The sequence below is a fragment of the Staurois parvus genome, unplaced genomic scaffold, assembly GCF_062004578.1.
Source record: "Staurois parvus isolate SC_StPar_1 unplaced genomic scaffold, SC_StPar_1.0 ptg001091l, whole genome shotgun sequence".
NCBI lineage: Eukaryota > Metazoa > Chordata > Amphibia > Anura > Ranidae > Staurois > Staurois parvus.
The window spans coordinates 231,409-248,553 of NW_028318887.1; the positions used below are offsets into that span (position 1 = coordinate 231,409).

At 40.6% G+C, this 17,145-nt stretch overlaps 1 protein-coding gene across 1 annotated transcript in view; it reads right to left on the bottom strand.

The window, feature by feature from the left end:
* The window catches only part of PACS1 (phosphofurin acidic cluster sorting protein 1), a 267,815-nt gene that overhangs the window by 202,739 nt on the left and 47,931 nt on the right, over positions 1–17,145 (bottom strand). Inside the window, exons 4-5 of the mRNA XM_089658767.1 lie at positions 11,895–12,020; positions 1,274–1,418 (exon numbers count right to left, since the gene is read on the bottom strand). Coding sequence (XP_089514893.1) covers positions 1,274–1,418; positions 11,895–12,020 — 271 coding nt within the window. The remainder of the gene's footprint in view (positions 1–1,273; positions 1,419–11,894; positions 12,021–17,145) is intronic.

Genomic DNA, 17,145 nt, shown 5'->3' on the forward strand with positions numbered 1-17,145 from the left:
GAAGTACCCTGCATCCTGTAAGATATGGTTAAGAAATACCATTACATACAGTAACACAACCTTCAAGGTCTCTCCATTAATTATTGTCTAATAATGAAAGCAAACTTACAGCAGCAAATTGTTTGATTGCCATAAAATGCAAGCAACTATTGACACTAGACTTTGAACGAACATACATCATCTTGTATATAACATTTCTATGGTGTGCTATATACTTTTGTTGTTTTTTTGAGACTAAAAACTTTGGAAATATTTAGCCAAGGAAAAAGGTATTCCACATACAAGAATACTTTCATCCAGGAAAGCCCTGGAATCAGAATACAATGTATTAAAGAATCTCCCTATAGATCTATTTCCAGAGCAACACTACATGCTGAAGTGGAGAAAACTCTAGGCACAGCGTTAAAGAAAAACTGAAAACTGTTCCAAAAAAAAAAAAAAAGGAAAACCTATTTTCCAGTATTGCCTGTAGTCCTCCCTGCAGTTAAACTTTTTCAACTTCTCTTGCATTATAGCTCTGTATGGAGGCATCCAGCTTGGTTAGACAGGATTTTGCATTCCCTCATCAGATTCACCATCAAAAAGAACAGCTAGAGGCACAGTAGCAACATCACCAAACCTCACTTTAAATTTCCTACAGCACAACATTTGATCACAGTGAAATGGAAGCAACCATTTAGGGCCTGTTTACACCAGATGAGTTGGGGTTATGCCGTCAGTTATTTCTAGAGTTTCCCCCAACACATAGTCAAAGTAAAATATCTTATTTTACGCCTCCGCTGGGAAAAGAAAAAAAAAATACAGCATGCAGTATTTTTTTTCATCACAGTGGGTTGGGATTCAAATTACTGCATAAAGCACCATCCTCGTCTCCCAATGCACATCAGAAACCATGAGTTCACTGCAGCTCACAGATGTGAAAGACCCTTTCACTGACTAAATTGTAATTGCATAAACATGTCTAAACTATGGAATACCTTACTGTTCGGCTAAACAATTCCACAGACAAAAAAATAACAATACTTGGAATCAACTGGAAAACCTAGAAGCAACTAACAGATTCATATTAACTGTGAGATAAATTTTTTAAAAAATTACACAGACCAAAATATTTTTTTGAGATACTGGACACTGAGTTTCAATGTAAGAGAACAGGAATTTTACAATATTCTTTCAAAGCGCTTCATTACTCTACCAGGGTTCATGGTTACAAAAAAAGAATTGCTAATAAACATGCATTCAGTAACAAAGATATGAAGTAAATGAGTCATACCAGACAGCTTGGCTTTCGGTCCTTCATGATCAATTGGTTGGCTTGAAAGAGAGTGGATGTTTATCTCTGCAACAGGGAAGGAAACATCCTTGGCATGGCTATGAAGAGACAACACAAGACCGCTCTCACTGGGAAACTGTAAAACCTAAGGCAAACAACATAGCATAAATTTAATGAAATAAAAATTAACAAAGCTCAAAATTCTCTCTCTGCAATCATTAGATGTTATTAGGCTATGGATGAACTAAATGGACTTTTGTCTTTTTTCAGCCAGACTAACCATGTAAAAAGCGGAATGACTCATCAGTATTAAGATGGTTATAAAAGCTCAAGGTATTTACCATCATAAAGTCTATGTATGAAGGTAAAAAAAACCTGTGTGCAGCAACCTCCTCAGCACTTACCTGAACTCCATCGTAATCCAGCAAAGTGCACGAGAATATTGGCTCTCCTTCCTCATTGGCTGAGACAGCAGCAGAAGCCTTTGGCTCTCACTGCTGCTGTCAATCACCGCCAATGAGGGGAAAAGGAAGCCATGCTCTGCATGTGAATGGACACGCAAAGCAGCGGCTCAGAACCGAGCCTGCTTGTGTGCCCCCATAAACTGTTTGCTCTGGGGGCACGCGGCAGGAGGGAGGGGAGGGGCCAGGAGCGCCAGCAGAGAACCCAAAAAGAGAAGGATGGGGGCTGCTCTGTGCAAAATGACTGCACAGTGCAGGCAAGTATGACATGCAAAAAAACTGCCTTTAATATCACAATAACACCAGTTATTTAAGGATGCAGAAGAAATTACATATGAAGAGTTAAAGGAACGAACAAGTATATTCTTGCAAAAGTGTGGTAAACAAGATGTCAAGATGTAATACAAGGCAAACAATTAAAAACTCATTCTTGAGAGAAGTTTCAAAGGATACGAATCTGAGTGGTTGCTATGGAAACATTTTACAATTCATTTCTCCTTTGTTACAGAAAACTCTTCTTGGAGAGCCAGATTTTGACATAACAAAATAGGATTCAACCTCAAAACATCCATTTCTATTAACTTTCAAAAATAAGGGGATAAAGAAGATGTACGGACAACATCATTATAATTGCTTTTATTGATAATGTAACTTAAAGTGTCACAAAACTCAAATTATTCTTATATCAATTGTTCTAAAATATCAATTTTTTTGTTTGTTTATTCAAAAGATGTCATCCCAAAAAAAAAAAAAAAAAACACGTTAACAGAGAGGACTCTGAGCCCACAGAGCCCCTTTAAGAACTTGCTGTATGACTGAAGATAGCATCAGATGACATATTTAAAAGTATAAACCAAAGACTAGGTGGCAGCCAGATGCTGAAAAGCCAAGGAAGAACAAAGTAAACTAGTCGACTGCTCTTTGACAGAAAAATATGGAACCTTGTTGACAAGTCTGACAGATAATGAAGTGCCAAATCCACCTGGCAATAGTGGAATGAGAAGCAAGCTGGGGTGAATAAGAATTTTGAACTGCCTTGAATGAGACCACCATTAAGCCCAGAAGCCTTGTGCAAAAAAAAAAAAAAAGAAGATTTACCTGGAATGTACAGTCTGAAAAGAAAACCTTGGACATAACAGTGTTACATTTAGCGCTAGTCCTAGATACTCAAGCGATGGGGCAGTTCAAGCACTGACCTCTGGAGATTTAAGATGCACCCCAACCTCTGTAGGGCCTGGATAGTCCATTGGACATTAGATGATGCCTGTGCCGACTGTTCACTCAAAGAAAGGTGGTTTAGATATCCCACTATGAGGAGGCCTTGAGAGCAAAGTAGAGCAAGAACAAGGGCTAGCACCTTTTTCTCCAGAATTGGTTACACCTGCATTAGGTTCATGTTTTACAGGAAACCAGCATGCTGTTTGTGCAGGTGTGCACAGCCTTTTCAGTAAAGGGGCTGTCTATAGTTCAGTGCTCCTTCCCTTGGAAACAAGCTGCTGTAGCAGCGTGTGAAGAGACAGTGGGAGAGTATCTACCAAGGTGATCTAATCTGACCCAGGTGTTACCTGAAAAAGATACTAAGAGATTGTGTACAACTAGGCAACAGCCCGGGCAGTTTGTAACAAAGATGGATGTGATAATGGGCTGACGAAACAGACTCCGAAACTATGGAGTCTGGATAGCCAGGAGACTGAAAAATTTCTCTTTTACACTGTGATGCTAAAGACCCCTGCAAGGAGAACATTGTGTGAGTTTTTAAACGTTACTTTTAATTAAAAAGAGGGCAAAAAGCCCTGAAATGCACTTCACTGATGGGACTGAAGTTGATGAAAAGCGCTACTTTTGAGTGAACTTCCACAATTGCTGCTTGGATGCAGGCAAGAAAGTGAAGACTTTCCTGATCCTCATCAAAACACAAGTTTCGCTGTAATAAACTGTTGGCCCTATGCAAAAAAGTAAGATAAACTTGCGCTTAGTCCACTACAAAAGTGCAGCATCTAACCAAGTCTAAATGCTGAACCTAAATAAAAAACCTATATAAAACAGCTGAGCATGTCCTTTTAAACAATGATACAAATAAATAGATTCCAAAAATAAATGTACCTAATCGAAACATTTAAAACACTAAAGAGGTATATGAAATGAATAATCAAAATAAAAAGAGGGAAAGCACAGTCCACAATTTTTACTTACACACACACACACACACACACACACACACAATGAAAAGACCTGACACCAATGTACTGTATGTATTATACTTTATAACAAAGTGCTCACAGTGCCCTATCAACAAGTGCACTACACCCTTTAAATAAATAGTTCATATGGATATAAAAAATAATTCCAATAACTGATTGTGTCCAATCAATATATCTAAAAACGCCAAGTGCATAAAAAATAATGTAAAAATATGCAAAATAAACATATAAATAAAACAGTCCTCAATTCGTATATAAACCATCTGCATGAAAAGTCCCGACTCCAACAGCAGTCTTGTGCTTTCTGATGTAGAGTGCTGACAATACCACTGAATTATATAATAAAAGTGCTCAGGTGCTATCCCAATGCAGAGCCTCTTACTAAATACAGTGATCTCAACAAAGGAGTAGATCTAATGCACTTTATCTGCAGCAAGACAGGTAACCCCAGTGGCTGGCTCCAGAACTTGTGTTACCGCAAGGATATCCGAAAGTCTGGAATCTATAGTGTTTTTCATGAAGCAGCTTCAACTCACAGACAGACACTGTCACTACACGTTTCAAGGCTTCTTCCTCAGTGTGCCAAGCAGAGATAGCCAAAGGTCTGAAGCATATGAATTGTCTTGTGGACATTTTCTGATAGTTGGAAGGAAGAAGAGCCCTTCAGAAGGTTGTCTATATTGCCTGTGACATGAATGCCCTGAGTTCTGAGAAGGGCAAGCAGAGGTACAAAACCTTTGTGAACACTCTAGGAGCAAATAAAAAGGTCAAAGGGCAGTGCAACAAACTGGAAGTAATAGTCTGCCACTGTAAAGCGCAGAACGTGCTGATGATGTGGGTAAATGGGAACATATAGAAGGGCATCTTGGACCTCCATGGATGCCATGTATCCCCCTTGTCTGACCTTGCAGATTCCATGTGGAACTTTAAAATTGAAGGTAGCTGTTAAAGGATTTTAGCACAAATATTCCTGTTTATGGTGCCAAATCCCAGCAGGAGTAAGTAGGATCCTTTGAACCTGTCTTATGGCAGTACTGGCACAATGACTCCCCTGGGAAAATAGATGGCTCAAGGAATTATGCCAATCTAACTGTCCTTGGACAGTTTAGATCTAAAAGAAGAAAGAAATAATGGGGTAGAGTTTTGAACTCTATTTTGTACCCCTTTGAACCACAGGTCTGGGACACCTGCGACCCAGAGAAAGAAAAATGGTAACAGATGTCTCCCCACTCTTAGGCATGAGGGCGCTCCTTCATTATGACTAGGGGGTTTGGAGAAGATCTGGTGGTCTATGTGGGCCCAGCCTTGTGACAAAAAGAAGGTTAGGTTTTAAGGACCTTTCACATACACATTGCAATCAGGTCCGCATGTCAGTTTTTCAGTAGGACCTGTTCAGAAGGTCCATGCAGTGTCATGTCCACAGAACAGAATCGGAACAGGCACAGATGTCAAAACACTGTCATCCATCCTGTTTGGCTCCGACCGAGCAGGGGATACCCTGCTGAGTGCAGCAGACTTTGTTCAATGTGAAAGGTGCCTTGAGCTGTAGCCTGGATAGTGGCTCTGCATTTAGAGGAGCAAGGGGCTCCTGAGGAGGAGGTTTTGGGGGTCTTCCGTGGTGACAGTAGAACCTTCCCTCCTGTGATGTTTTGATGATTTGATCTAGTGCTTCACCTAATAGACATCTTCCTTGGAATGGCATGTGTGTGAAGCGCCTTCCGCAGGCAGCTTCAGCTGTCCAAGCTTTTAGCCATAAAATTCTTTGTATGTTAATGAAGATTAGAAGCACTTTGAAAATGTGTCTCAAGACATGTTCTAGGGCACCCACACAAAATAAGCAGAGCAGAAGGTAGTTACTAAAAATGCTTTGTAACAGAACAATCCTGAAATACAAGGTCATGTTGATTGTTCATCCAGTTAGCTGCAGTATGACATACTGAAATGGCAACATGAGCCTTTAGAAGGGTCTCAAATATTTTCTCTGAGGAATCTTTGAAAGAAGGAACATTTACAGTAGGTACAGGGAGAGGTTTGTCTAGGACAGACTGCAGGATCAGCCTTTGCATAAACCTCTTCTTTACAAACGTTTTCCACTAGGTAGAGTTCAGCAAAGGTTTTGGAAGGAGTAAAAATCCCTTCTGGAGTGATCCAGTCATCATAGAATGTACATTCTATTTGTCCATGAACAGAGAAGGGCGGGAAGAAACACCTGAATACAGGGGCTCTAAGCAGAAGTGGAGGTAATGTGTGCAACCAGTGTTGTGATGTTACACCTGCTATCTACCTGAGATTTAGGCTCTTAAGAGGTTGAGATTATCACCAAGTTTGAAAAGTCACTGAGGTGTACAGGATGACCCTTTCTTAGGTGTCTACAACACTGGATTGTACACAGTCCTGGCTTTGCCTGCCACAGTGGGTAAACCCCTGAATGGATCTTCAGGAACTGGGTTCCACAGAGATGGACCACAGCCCTGGACCTGTATATTACCCTGTGGCTGACATCGCATTGCAGCAAGTGCCAAGGTGACCACCCATGCAGGATCCAGTGCCCGAAGCAACATTATGGGTCATCCCAACAGCAAGGGGTGCAAGTATGGCCCCCAAAGTTTTATGCAAGTTGCACCGATTTGGTTTTAAAAAAAAATCTATAAGAGGGCTGAGGAATGGATTGAAGAATTCTAGGATAAAATAATAAACTAGTTAAGCATTGGTGATTTTCACCATGAAGGAGAAAGGTCCATCTCCTTCAGACACTAGCACAAAACTGAGGACACCTAGAGTGGGGTTGGATTCACCTGAAGGTACATGCCTATAATCCATGGTGTAAGAATACTCTGCCTGTGTATTGTGCTGTAGAATATTAATATTGTAAACAATCTAATAACCTAAATTGCATGCTCATGTACCCCAATTTTCCCAATGACAGTAACACATACCACCCCATCAAACCCTCAAATTTCATCATAAATTTAGGCCAAAATATATTTTGCTACATGTCTTTGGAAAAAAAAATGACTACATGTTAACTGGTTTGTGTGAAAATTATAGCATTTACAAATTTTCTACAAGTTTTTGGAAAATGACAAACACTTATTTTTTCCTAACACAAAGTTGTCACTTAAATGATATATTGCTCACACAAGCCATGGATATATGTGGAATTACACCCAAAAATACATTCTGCTACTTCTACCGAGTATGGGGACACCACATATGTGAGACTTTTTAGGAGCCTAGCCACATACAGGAGCCTGAAATCCAATAACCACTTTGAAAGCCTGAAGGTGTGTAACTTCCTCATTTTACTTTCTCACTACCTATCACAGTTTTGGAGGCCCTGAAATGCCAGGATAGCACCAACCCCCCAAATTACCCTTTTTTGTAAAGTAGACACCCCAAGGAATTTAAAAAGGAGGCATGGTGAGTATTTTGCAGATCTCATTTTTTCTCACAAGGATTTGAAATATAAAGCTGCAGGCATCATCCTGGTATAACCACTCAAAGTACAGTGATGTACCATGTACGTCGCTGGTCCTTGTTGGGTATATATGCTATGTTCTTTTTTTTTTTTTTTTTATGCAGCCTGTGAGCTGAACGAAAAAAAGAAAAAAATCTGTGCTAGAAAAAAAAGTGTATGGTATGTCCACCAGTAGAATATACCACCCTGCATCCACCCACTTCTAATGGTGGGCACACATGAAATGTTCTTTTTTTGTCGTTCAGCCCGTGGGAAAAAAAAAAAAAAAGATTCCCATAGTCACATTGGTCGATGTGAATGAAAAAAAATTTCTGCACTTTTTTTTTTTTAAATATACACCGAAGCATAGGGGCCATCCACCCACTGGCCACCCCAGGCCCCCCCCCCCCATGCTTTGGCATATATGCTCTTTTTTTGAACTGCGGATGAAAAATCTCATCCAACAGCACTGCACACACCTACTTATGTATATTCTGAGAGCAAGACCCTGCTGCTCCCAGAACAAACAAGTCGGTGCAGCAGCTGAATGACATTCCTGCAAAGAAAACAGCAATGGTTAACAATAAAACAGCAACTCAATAAAACAAAAAAAAAAACTTTATTGAAATATCTGCCTAAAAATGTTATATATAAAATATATATATATATGCCAAAGCATAGGGACCATCAACCCACTGGCCACCCCAGGCCCCCATGCTTCAGCATATATGCTCTTTTTTTTAACTGCAGATGAAAAATCTCTTACAACAGCGCTCCACACACACTGACTAATGTATATTCTGAGAGCAAGTTCATGTTGCTGTTAGAACAAACAAGTCGGTGCTGCAGCTGAATGGCATTCCTGCAAAGAAAACAATGGTTAACAATAAAACCATAAAATTGTAACAGTAGAACGGTGACAATGACAACAACAAAAATTGCAACTTTTTGTTTTTTTGGACTTTATTTTTTAGGTTTTGCTTTTTTGTTTTTTTTTAACTTGAACTTGCTTAACAAGACTGTAGGGTCTTTCAAAATGCGATAGCCAGTTTCCTGACTACCTAACATCTTTTGACACCCTGTGCAAATATGTGCCCTGAACTGTGCCGTGTTGTACCCTTACTAATACTCCACTAGCGTGTGGTAGCAATGGAAGCAGTCCTTGAGGCAAAGGCCAGGTTGGCCAGGACAGGAGGAACAAAAAAAAAAAAAAAAAAAAAAAGGCGGTTTTCACGCCCAACTCCATGTCTGCTACAGACAAGTTTTTGGGGGTGTCCTTTGGGTTGAGGTACCAGGAATGGCATTAGGAAAATGCCTCTCATGCAGCTGGCCAACTACATCTGGGTTGGGGGCTTGGGCCACAGCACCTTCTGGATACAAAAGGACTGATGATCTCTTCCTGGAATTTTAGGAAGGATCCACTTCATCCAGTTGCTTTGTAAAGCACATAAGCATTATATAGAGTCAATTGAAACAGACTTTTGTACCAGCGCCTGACTTTTCAGAAAACCAAGTATGGCTTCATCATCTGGTTGTTGAAGTCCACCCCTCCCATGTTAAGGTTATAGTCGTGGACAACACCAGCTGCCATGGCAATTTGGATGGTTGTGTCTGCATGAATGGAAGACAGGACAAAAACATCCCATTTGTCCTTCCACTTCACTGCAAGCAATTCATCATTTCTCAAGCAGGCTTTTTCCCTTTTCATCTTTCTAAGATGGGTATTTACAAGCCGTTGGGGGAAGCAATTAGGTCCCACGGTGCTAAATGAGCCAATTCCAAGATTGTGCAAATGTCTAAATAGTGTCACGCTTGAATAAAAATTGTCCACGTATAAGTGGTACCCCATATGGAGAAAGGATGACACCAAGCCCAAAACTATCTTGCCACTGCTCCCCATGTAGTCTGGGCATCCGGGGGGCTCCATGTGACTATCTTCTTCCTCAAACCCGAAAAACTTCTATGTACAGCCTGTTACCCTCTCACAGGTCTTATACATCTTGACCCCATATCTGGCACGCTTGCTGGGGAGAAATGATTTGAATGCAAGGCGGCCAGAAAAATTAATGAGGGACTCATCAATGCAGATGTTTTACTGGAGAGTATAGACATCTGCAAATTTTTGGTTAAGGCGATTTATGAGGGGCCGAATTTTGTGGAGCAGGTCAAATTCAGGGTCACCCCAAGGACGACAGAGTGTATTGTCGTTGAAAAGCATAAAACGCATTATACTCGCATATCTATGCCTGGCCATGGTAGCAGAGAACACGGGCATTTGGGTTGGGGGCAATAAACTGTTCTGCATATAAATTGCTTCAATCCACAATCAATGCATACAGATCTTCCATAAAAAACAGCTCCAAAAAATCAAGTGGAAGCAGTTAAATTTGCTGTTTTCACTTGAATTCCAGGTTGGCAGTGAATGGGGAAAGTATGGGTGCTGCAGAATTTGTGGGCTGCCAATCGGGATTTGCAAGTACATCCAGAAGGATACTAGGGGCTGTACAATTCTTCGTGGCTGCGGGACACAGCTTGTACTGGACTTATGGGACTCGCCACATCACCAAGTGATACTGCAGTGCTGGTATGTGAAAGTCCAGGATGTACTAGGCCTCTGGTGCTCGCCAGTTCACCAAAAGGTAGAGCGGCACTAGTACGGTCATCATGCAATTGTAACATCTCGGCATCCTGGGAACAGGGTCGGGTACGCCAGAACTTAGAAGGGACCTCTTCATCGTCTCAGCTATCTGTCAGGGTGTTGATGCTGTCTACAGGTTCGTATGCTGATTGAGTCAGGAAGTCTTTCCCTTCGCTCTCACCTGACATGCTCAGAATCCTGTAGGCCTCTTAACTAGAGTACCTTTCCATTGACCTTTTGGCCACTAAATTTATAAGTACCTAGTGTGACTCACGGGAAAAAAAAAAAGAAAAAAAAAAAGAAGGAAGAGCACCTGGCTGTCAGGGACTGCTTGAACCGCTACAAATAAAAAAAAAAAAAAAAGTACATGCAAGTGCTAACAGAGATCAGGCCTGATTCTGCGAACACTGCGGTTTTGTGTGTAATGTATCAAATGACCATGATCTACTGACACTGCACTTGCTGGGGGGGCTGCGTAGGGGCTAAACACAGGTGTATGTGAGCAATCAAGAGGTTAAATGTGTTTACTGGTGTACTGATGGGCAATCTGACGCTATCTGGTAGGGGCGCTAACTGATGCTAACGCTATCTGAAGTCGCCAGCAACACCAATACAGTGATCAACAAAAAACTCTGTACACTGTACTAATGACACTGGTGACAGGGCAGTGAAAGGGTTAAATGTGCCCTAAAGTGTTCTGTGTGCTGCTTGTACTCACTGTGATGGAATGTGCCCAGAGAGAGAAGATTTCATAATTTCCTGTACCTGTGCAAGTGTAAACACAGGTACAAGAAGATCCCTGATAGGACAGGGATCGATAATCCGATTTAGACCGAACTTCATTGGTGTATACACACACACACACACACACACACACACACACACACACACACACACACACACACACACACACACACACACATACATATATATATATATATACACACACACACATACATATATACACACATATACACACACGTGATTTTGCACACCTGTGCCGTCCTGTAGCAGTATTTCTGCTATAGGGTGGGCGAGGAGCGGTTAAAGATCTGCATGTAAAACTGCCTCCAAAACTGGCATCAAAAGGAGCTAAAACATCTACTGTGGTGGTTTACTTCTCTCTCCTGGGCTGATGCATGGCTATGAAAATAACCAAAAGGCCTTCCACCCCAATCCCACAGAACAGGCAAGGGTGAAAAGTTCACAGAGGCAAGTTTCGGTCATGGTCATTTGATTCACAGATTGATGACCTAGGCTCACACTGCAAAGGTCCAGTCCTCAGTTAGATCTAACATAAACGATAAACATAAAAGTTCTGGATAGCTGCAAGTAAAGGAGGAGATCCACCAGCAGCTGCCAATTGTCAAAATCTTGACTGAAGAAAAAAGTTGCTAGAAGAACATTTCAAGGTAAGTCTTGAATCAGCAAGCTAAGAAAAAGCATGCTTCCTAGGACCAAAATATGTTGGTCAGGGTGGGGTTAACCCCAGAACTACAGTTTTTTGGTCAGTTTTCTATCCTGCTGTAGGCAGCAGTATAACCTACATTTTCAAGAATCCTGTGTCCCTTAAAGCTCGGTTCACACTGCTGCAACCACCAAGTTGCAGAAAAGTAGTGCAGAACCTTTTTTTTTTTTCAAAGCAACTTGAGTCACATTAGGATGCCAACCACTGAAATGGAAAGAATGTATGACTTATGTGACCTGTCAAGTGACTATGTCGCAAGTCACATGGTAAGTTAGAGCAGCGTGAACCGAGGCTAATGGATGAAAGAGAGATTAGAATAATTACAGGCATATGTACATTTTATTAACTTCCATATTTATTTATAATGCAGAAGCATTTTATGTATCAGTGTCCTACCTCTGCCATATTGATTACTCCAACAGCCAAGCTCTTATAACCCAGTATTGTTCGATTCTTGTACCTCTTGCGTCTCTGCAACATGATCTGCAAGCGATTTGCATTTCTCTTCAAGAAGTGTGGATACTATGGGAGGATAAAAAAAAAAAAAAAAAAAAAAAATTAAAGAGAATCTGTCACAAAAACAGGACACTTGGGTAAGTAGATCCCAAATAAAACCACTATTATAGCTAAGTCTGTTAATTGCCTTGTAAACAAAATTTAAGGCAGTCAGGAAATGGCTACTTGTACAGCCTAAAAAAAAAATTAAAATTAAACACACTACATCCCTCAGCATATATTCTATGAAAAAACGAAAGTTAAAATTAAAGAAAAAAAAAAAAGTTAAAAATAGAGTTTTTGCACTCATTGTAACTTCCTTTCCTTGTTTCTCTTGGAGTTCGTTGGCATGAATGGACAGAAAAAAAAAAAAATAGAGCGGATGAATCTCCAAATGGGGAAATGGGGCCACAAACCGCAATAAATACCTGACAGGTGTTCTAATCCCTCCAACTCAATTCAAAACTTTAAAAAAATTTCCTTTAGGGTCCATTCACACCACATGCGGTGGGACTGTGTTAAGCAGCTATTCCAGCGCAGTCCTACCACACAACCAAAAAAAAAAAAATGCCTTGTCTCCTTATTTGCCGGGTTCACACCACTGCTTAGTGGGGGTGTGTGGGCAGTGTGCGCTGAAGAAAAAAAAAAAAAGTTACTGCATGCAGAACTTTTTTCAGCGCAGTGCAGCGCAATCGGTTGTCTTGCACTGCACAGCCATCAACTGAACTTTATGAGATGTCTGAGACTTACCGTATTTTTCGCTCCATAAGACGCACTTTTCCCCCCCAAAGAAATGGGGGGAAAATGTCTGTGCGTCTTATGGAGGGAATATTGACCAGGACTCCCCATCCCCCACCGCTGTGTTAGAATACCGGACCGGCCGCTTGGCTCTTCTGTGGCAGAAGAGAGGAGTCTGAGTCAGCAATGCAGCAGTGCCAGGCAGGGCCCAAAGCAGCTGCCCCTTAAAGAGGAGTTCCAGCTGAAAAAAAAAAAAGTCAGCAGCTACAAAAACTGCAGGGGACGACTTTTAAAATGCAGCCACATACCTGTTCCTCGGTCCACCGGCTGTCTTCTCTCCCTCGCGCCGGCATCTTTAGTGTGGGCACCTGGCTATCACAGCTTGTGGCTTCACAGCCAGGTGTTCACTGTGCATGTGTGAGAAGCGCTGCGCTTTGTGAACAGCCCCGTAGTCTTCTGGGACCTGTCACGTGTCCCAGAAGACTACAGGGGGAGAAGGAGGGAGAGAGAGAGGGAGGACAACTTCCGCTTCCAATCGCCTAGGTGATCGCAGCAGAAGTGGGAGCGGGTACCTGTCAAATTCAGGTACCCGCTCCCCAAAGGTGCCAATCCTTAATGGGGAATGGGGGTCAAAGCACTAACGCGGAACTTTCCCTTTTGGGTGGAACTCCGCTTTAAGCCCGCGCCGCCCTTAGATTGGGGCCCCAATCACTGCACTGCAGAGCCGACAGGGTGCGCTGAAAACATCCTTGTAAGCCCCACCCTCAGAGGATGCTGAGCCCGGCTGGCCAGGAATGTTACCCCCCCCCATAGACTGCCTTTGGACTGCTATACCAAACTGTATATAATGTGCATTGCTGAAAGGTCTCTGGTCATCCCCTGTACCAGGTCTGCAGTCTCTGGTCATTTTCTGTAGTACATCCGCAGTCTCTGGTCATTTCCTGTACTATGTCTGCAGTCCATTGGTTCAGAATATTTATTTTCTTGTTTTCTCCTCTAAAACCTAGGTGCATCTTATGGAGCGAAAAATACGGTACACAAAAAAAAAAAAAAAAAAAAAAAAAAGAAGGAGAAGAAAACAATGTAACGCCCCAAGATCAGCACATAATCACGGTGCGGATCTTGGGCAGACCACACTGCACACTAGTTCCTGCACTGCAATACAGTGGCTGGTACGAACATATGTTTAGTTATACAATACCCTTGGATTATATTGGAGGAATGTACAAATGGCCAGCCCAAGACCCAATGGCAAACAAGAAAAGTAGATCAGCCCAAGATAGCTATTCCTACTACCCAAATGTTTTGAAGCAAAAGCAGTACCAAGACCTCGATCATAAACACAGAGGGGTGGGACCTGTGTCACTCAACTGACTCCAAGAAACGGATGCTACAGTGAGTACAAAAACATTTACCTTATTCATAGACATTGGGTTATATTCAGGCTCCAGGTGGCTGGACACTGGCAAAAACCTTGCTAGGGCCACCCCTAGGGGCATGCCGATTTAACCCCTCCACTCTTTTTTAGCAAGCATTAAAGTGGTTGTAAGTCCGTATATAACTGCTGAAGTGACTAGCCTCAAGTGTTATACGGAGATTAAACAAATCCTTCCACACACACTGAACAGATCTGGAGAAGAGATTGCTTCAGATAAACAGGTACAAAAGTGCACAGAATTATTTCTCAACAGTAAAATGAAGGAAGGAGGGAATTGGATCTGATATCACACACTGCACAGCTAGAGCACAGAGCTTAAAGAATAACCAACCATTTTTTCTCCTTCATTTTGGATAGGTTTCGATAGTGGGAGGATTATATTCCCTGTCAAATTTATTCTCCATCTTTGTCCCATTGCGGAGATTTCCCCTCACTTCCTGTCCCATAGACAAACAGGAAGTGGGTGGAAATCCTTGCAAATTAAGGGAAGTCTTTGGGGACCTCCAGGTCACAAGAACTAGTTTCCCCATTGGAAGATTTCCCCTCTATTACCTTTCTGGAGACAACCCAGTATTTGGGATTTTCTTTTATTTTCACTTTCAATAATGGAAACAGGACAAAAACATACCGGAAAGAATGAATCTCCCTAATGGAGGGATAGACATCAATAAAAACAAACATTTTAATCAGGGTGGATTTGATTTAAATCAAACTGATTTAAATCACAATTTAAATCACTACTCAGTAAGGCTTGATTTAAATCATAGTTTTCTACATAGACTAATTCTTGCTGGTATAACTTTAATATGCAAGTAGATGAAGATTTTTAGAATACCAACTTTTCATATTAGTTTTTTTATCCCCAGTTTAAATAGGTTAATCATTCATATTTGGACAACTTTTCTGTTGTACTTAGGAAGGAGAAAAATAATCATTACCTTAATAATAACAATTTAAATAGATTTATTCAACTGAAACAATAATATTACAGCATATGTTATTTGCTTAAACAAACATCCATGTTTGTTAACTAATTTGGCTAAACAAAATATATATATTTTAAGAAACTTAGACTGTCAGCCCCTTCCTCCTCACACTTAGTTTCACTTTCTTCTTGTGCAGATCTATTCTACTCCAAAACAATCAGAAAAATATTGTTTCTATTCTATTCACTGAACGTCTAGAAACTTAGCACTGAAGGGGTTGATTCTGTATTCATAGGTTTGTAGAAGTTAGGATTAAGGTCTTTTTCTTAACTCTGTTCATGTTCTAACATTTTTGCTGTGAAGAGGCATGTGATCTCCGCTGAGTCAAATTCAGTTTTGATAACTGCAAAGTAAACCAAGTATCTGTGATAATATCTTGTAGGCAGAGAAACTGCCCAATAATCTTACAAAAACCTCTGGAAGAGCATGACATTGTGAATGGATTAATGGAATTTATTTACCCAAAAAATTAAACATACAGCCTTATTCTACATAATTAAAAACAAATCTTGATTTCATGATGGAAGAACCTTTGGATGGTAATATATTTTCCTCAAAAAGCATTTTTTTCAAAAAAATCCGATTTAAATAAAAAAAAATCAGATTTAAATAAAAAAAATCAGATTCTTTTGATTTTTTTTTAAAAAATCATTGATTTTTATCCACCCTGATTTTAATCCCTTTCCACGCTATCCAAAACTAAAAAAAAAAAAAAAAAAAAAAGTTTTGCCTTTGAAGTGAGAATGGACACACCCCCTTTACACAGAATCATAAGGTAAAATACACAGCTGTGGCTGGTAGTCATCTGATGTGTGCTGGAGGAAGGGCAGAGCCATCACTCGGGTCAATGTGGAGTTGGCATAGACTCATCAGTGAATCATGCAAATAGAGGGAAGAGAAAGCAGAGAGAAAATTACACTCAATGCTTTGGATTGAGGCAAGTAAACACTGTATATGGATATGCTATGTTCATTTTTCATGTTCTAGGTTTACAACCACTTTAAGGCACAGTTCACACAGGTATACAAGAAACGCTGCTTTTACAGGTGTACAGAATTTTTTATGCCTCTTAACACTGTCCTATGTTATCCTATGTAGCCATACACATCAGGTATTTGGAGCAGTATTAAAAAAAAAAAAAAAAAAAAAAAAAAAAAAACACAACAATGCTTATGAGCATAACTTATGTGTGTATGCATGCATAGGAGCATAAATGTATTCCAATGGCCAGAATAAATAATATTCTGTCCAGTAACAAAGCATTTACACTCAACACGCACAAACACGTGTAAATATGCAACATTAGAGGCATTTTTTAGGCCAAGTTCTGGCAGAAAAAAAATCTAGCGTATCTGCAGCATAAATTCATATGCCTGTGTACATGAGGCCTAGAAAGTGACCACAGGACAGAGGTCAATTATCTTGTACTGTACTCCAAGATCAAGAATATATAGGCAAGCCAAAATTCCCTTTGTCTTGATAAAAGAGCACAGGACTCAGGACTTGTATTCATAGTTACAGCACAGGACTCAGGACTTGTATTCATAGTTACAAAGTCTGGCTGAAAAAAGGCAAAAGCCCATCCAGTTCAACCATTTAACAAAAAAAAAAGTTATAATTAGAGATGAGCAAATCGAACCAGGCGAAGTGGAATTCGTTTCGAATTTCAGGAAAAATTCGATTCGCGGCGAATCCGAATATTAGCATACTTTGGGTGCGCGAATCGGATTTTTCCCGATCAGCCGGCAAAAGTGTCCCTGCAGAGAGCTCCGCTATTTCTGACAGTTCTCTGACAGTTCCTTCACATGTACAGCGGTTGAAACATTGTATCTATTTGTTTCCATTTAGGATACAGATGTTTTTATTCGGAAATAGATACAATGTTTCAACCGCTGTAAATGTGAAGGAACTGTCAGAGAACTGTCAGAAATAGAGGAGCTCTCTGCAGATACACTTTTTGCTGTACTGGAATACTTCTTCTTTTCATTCT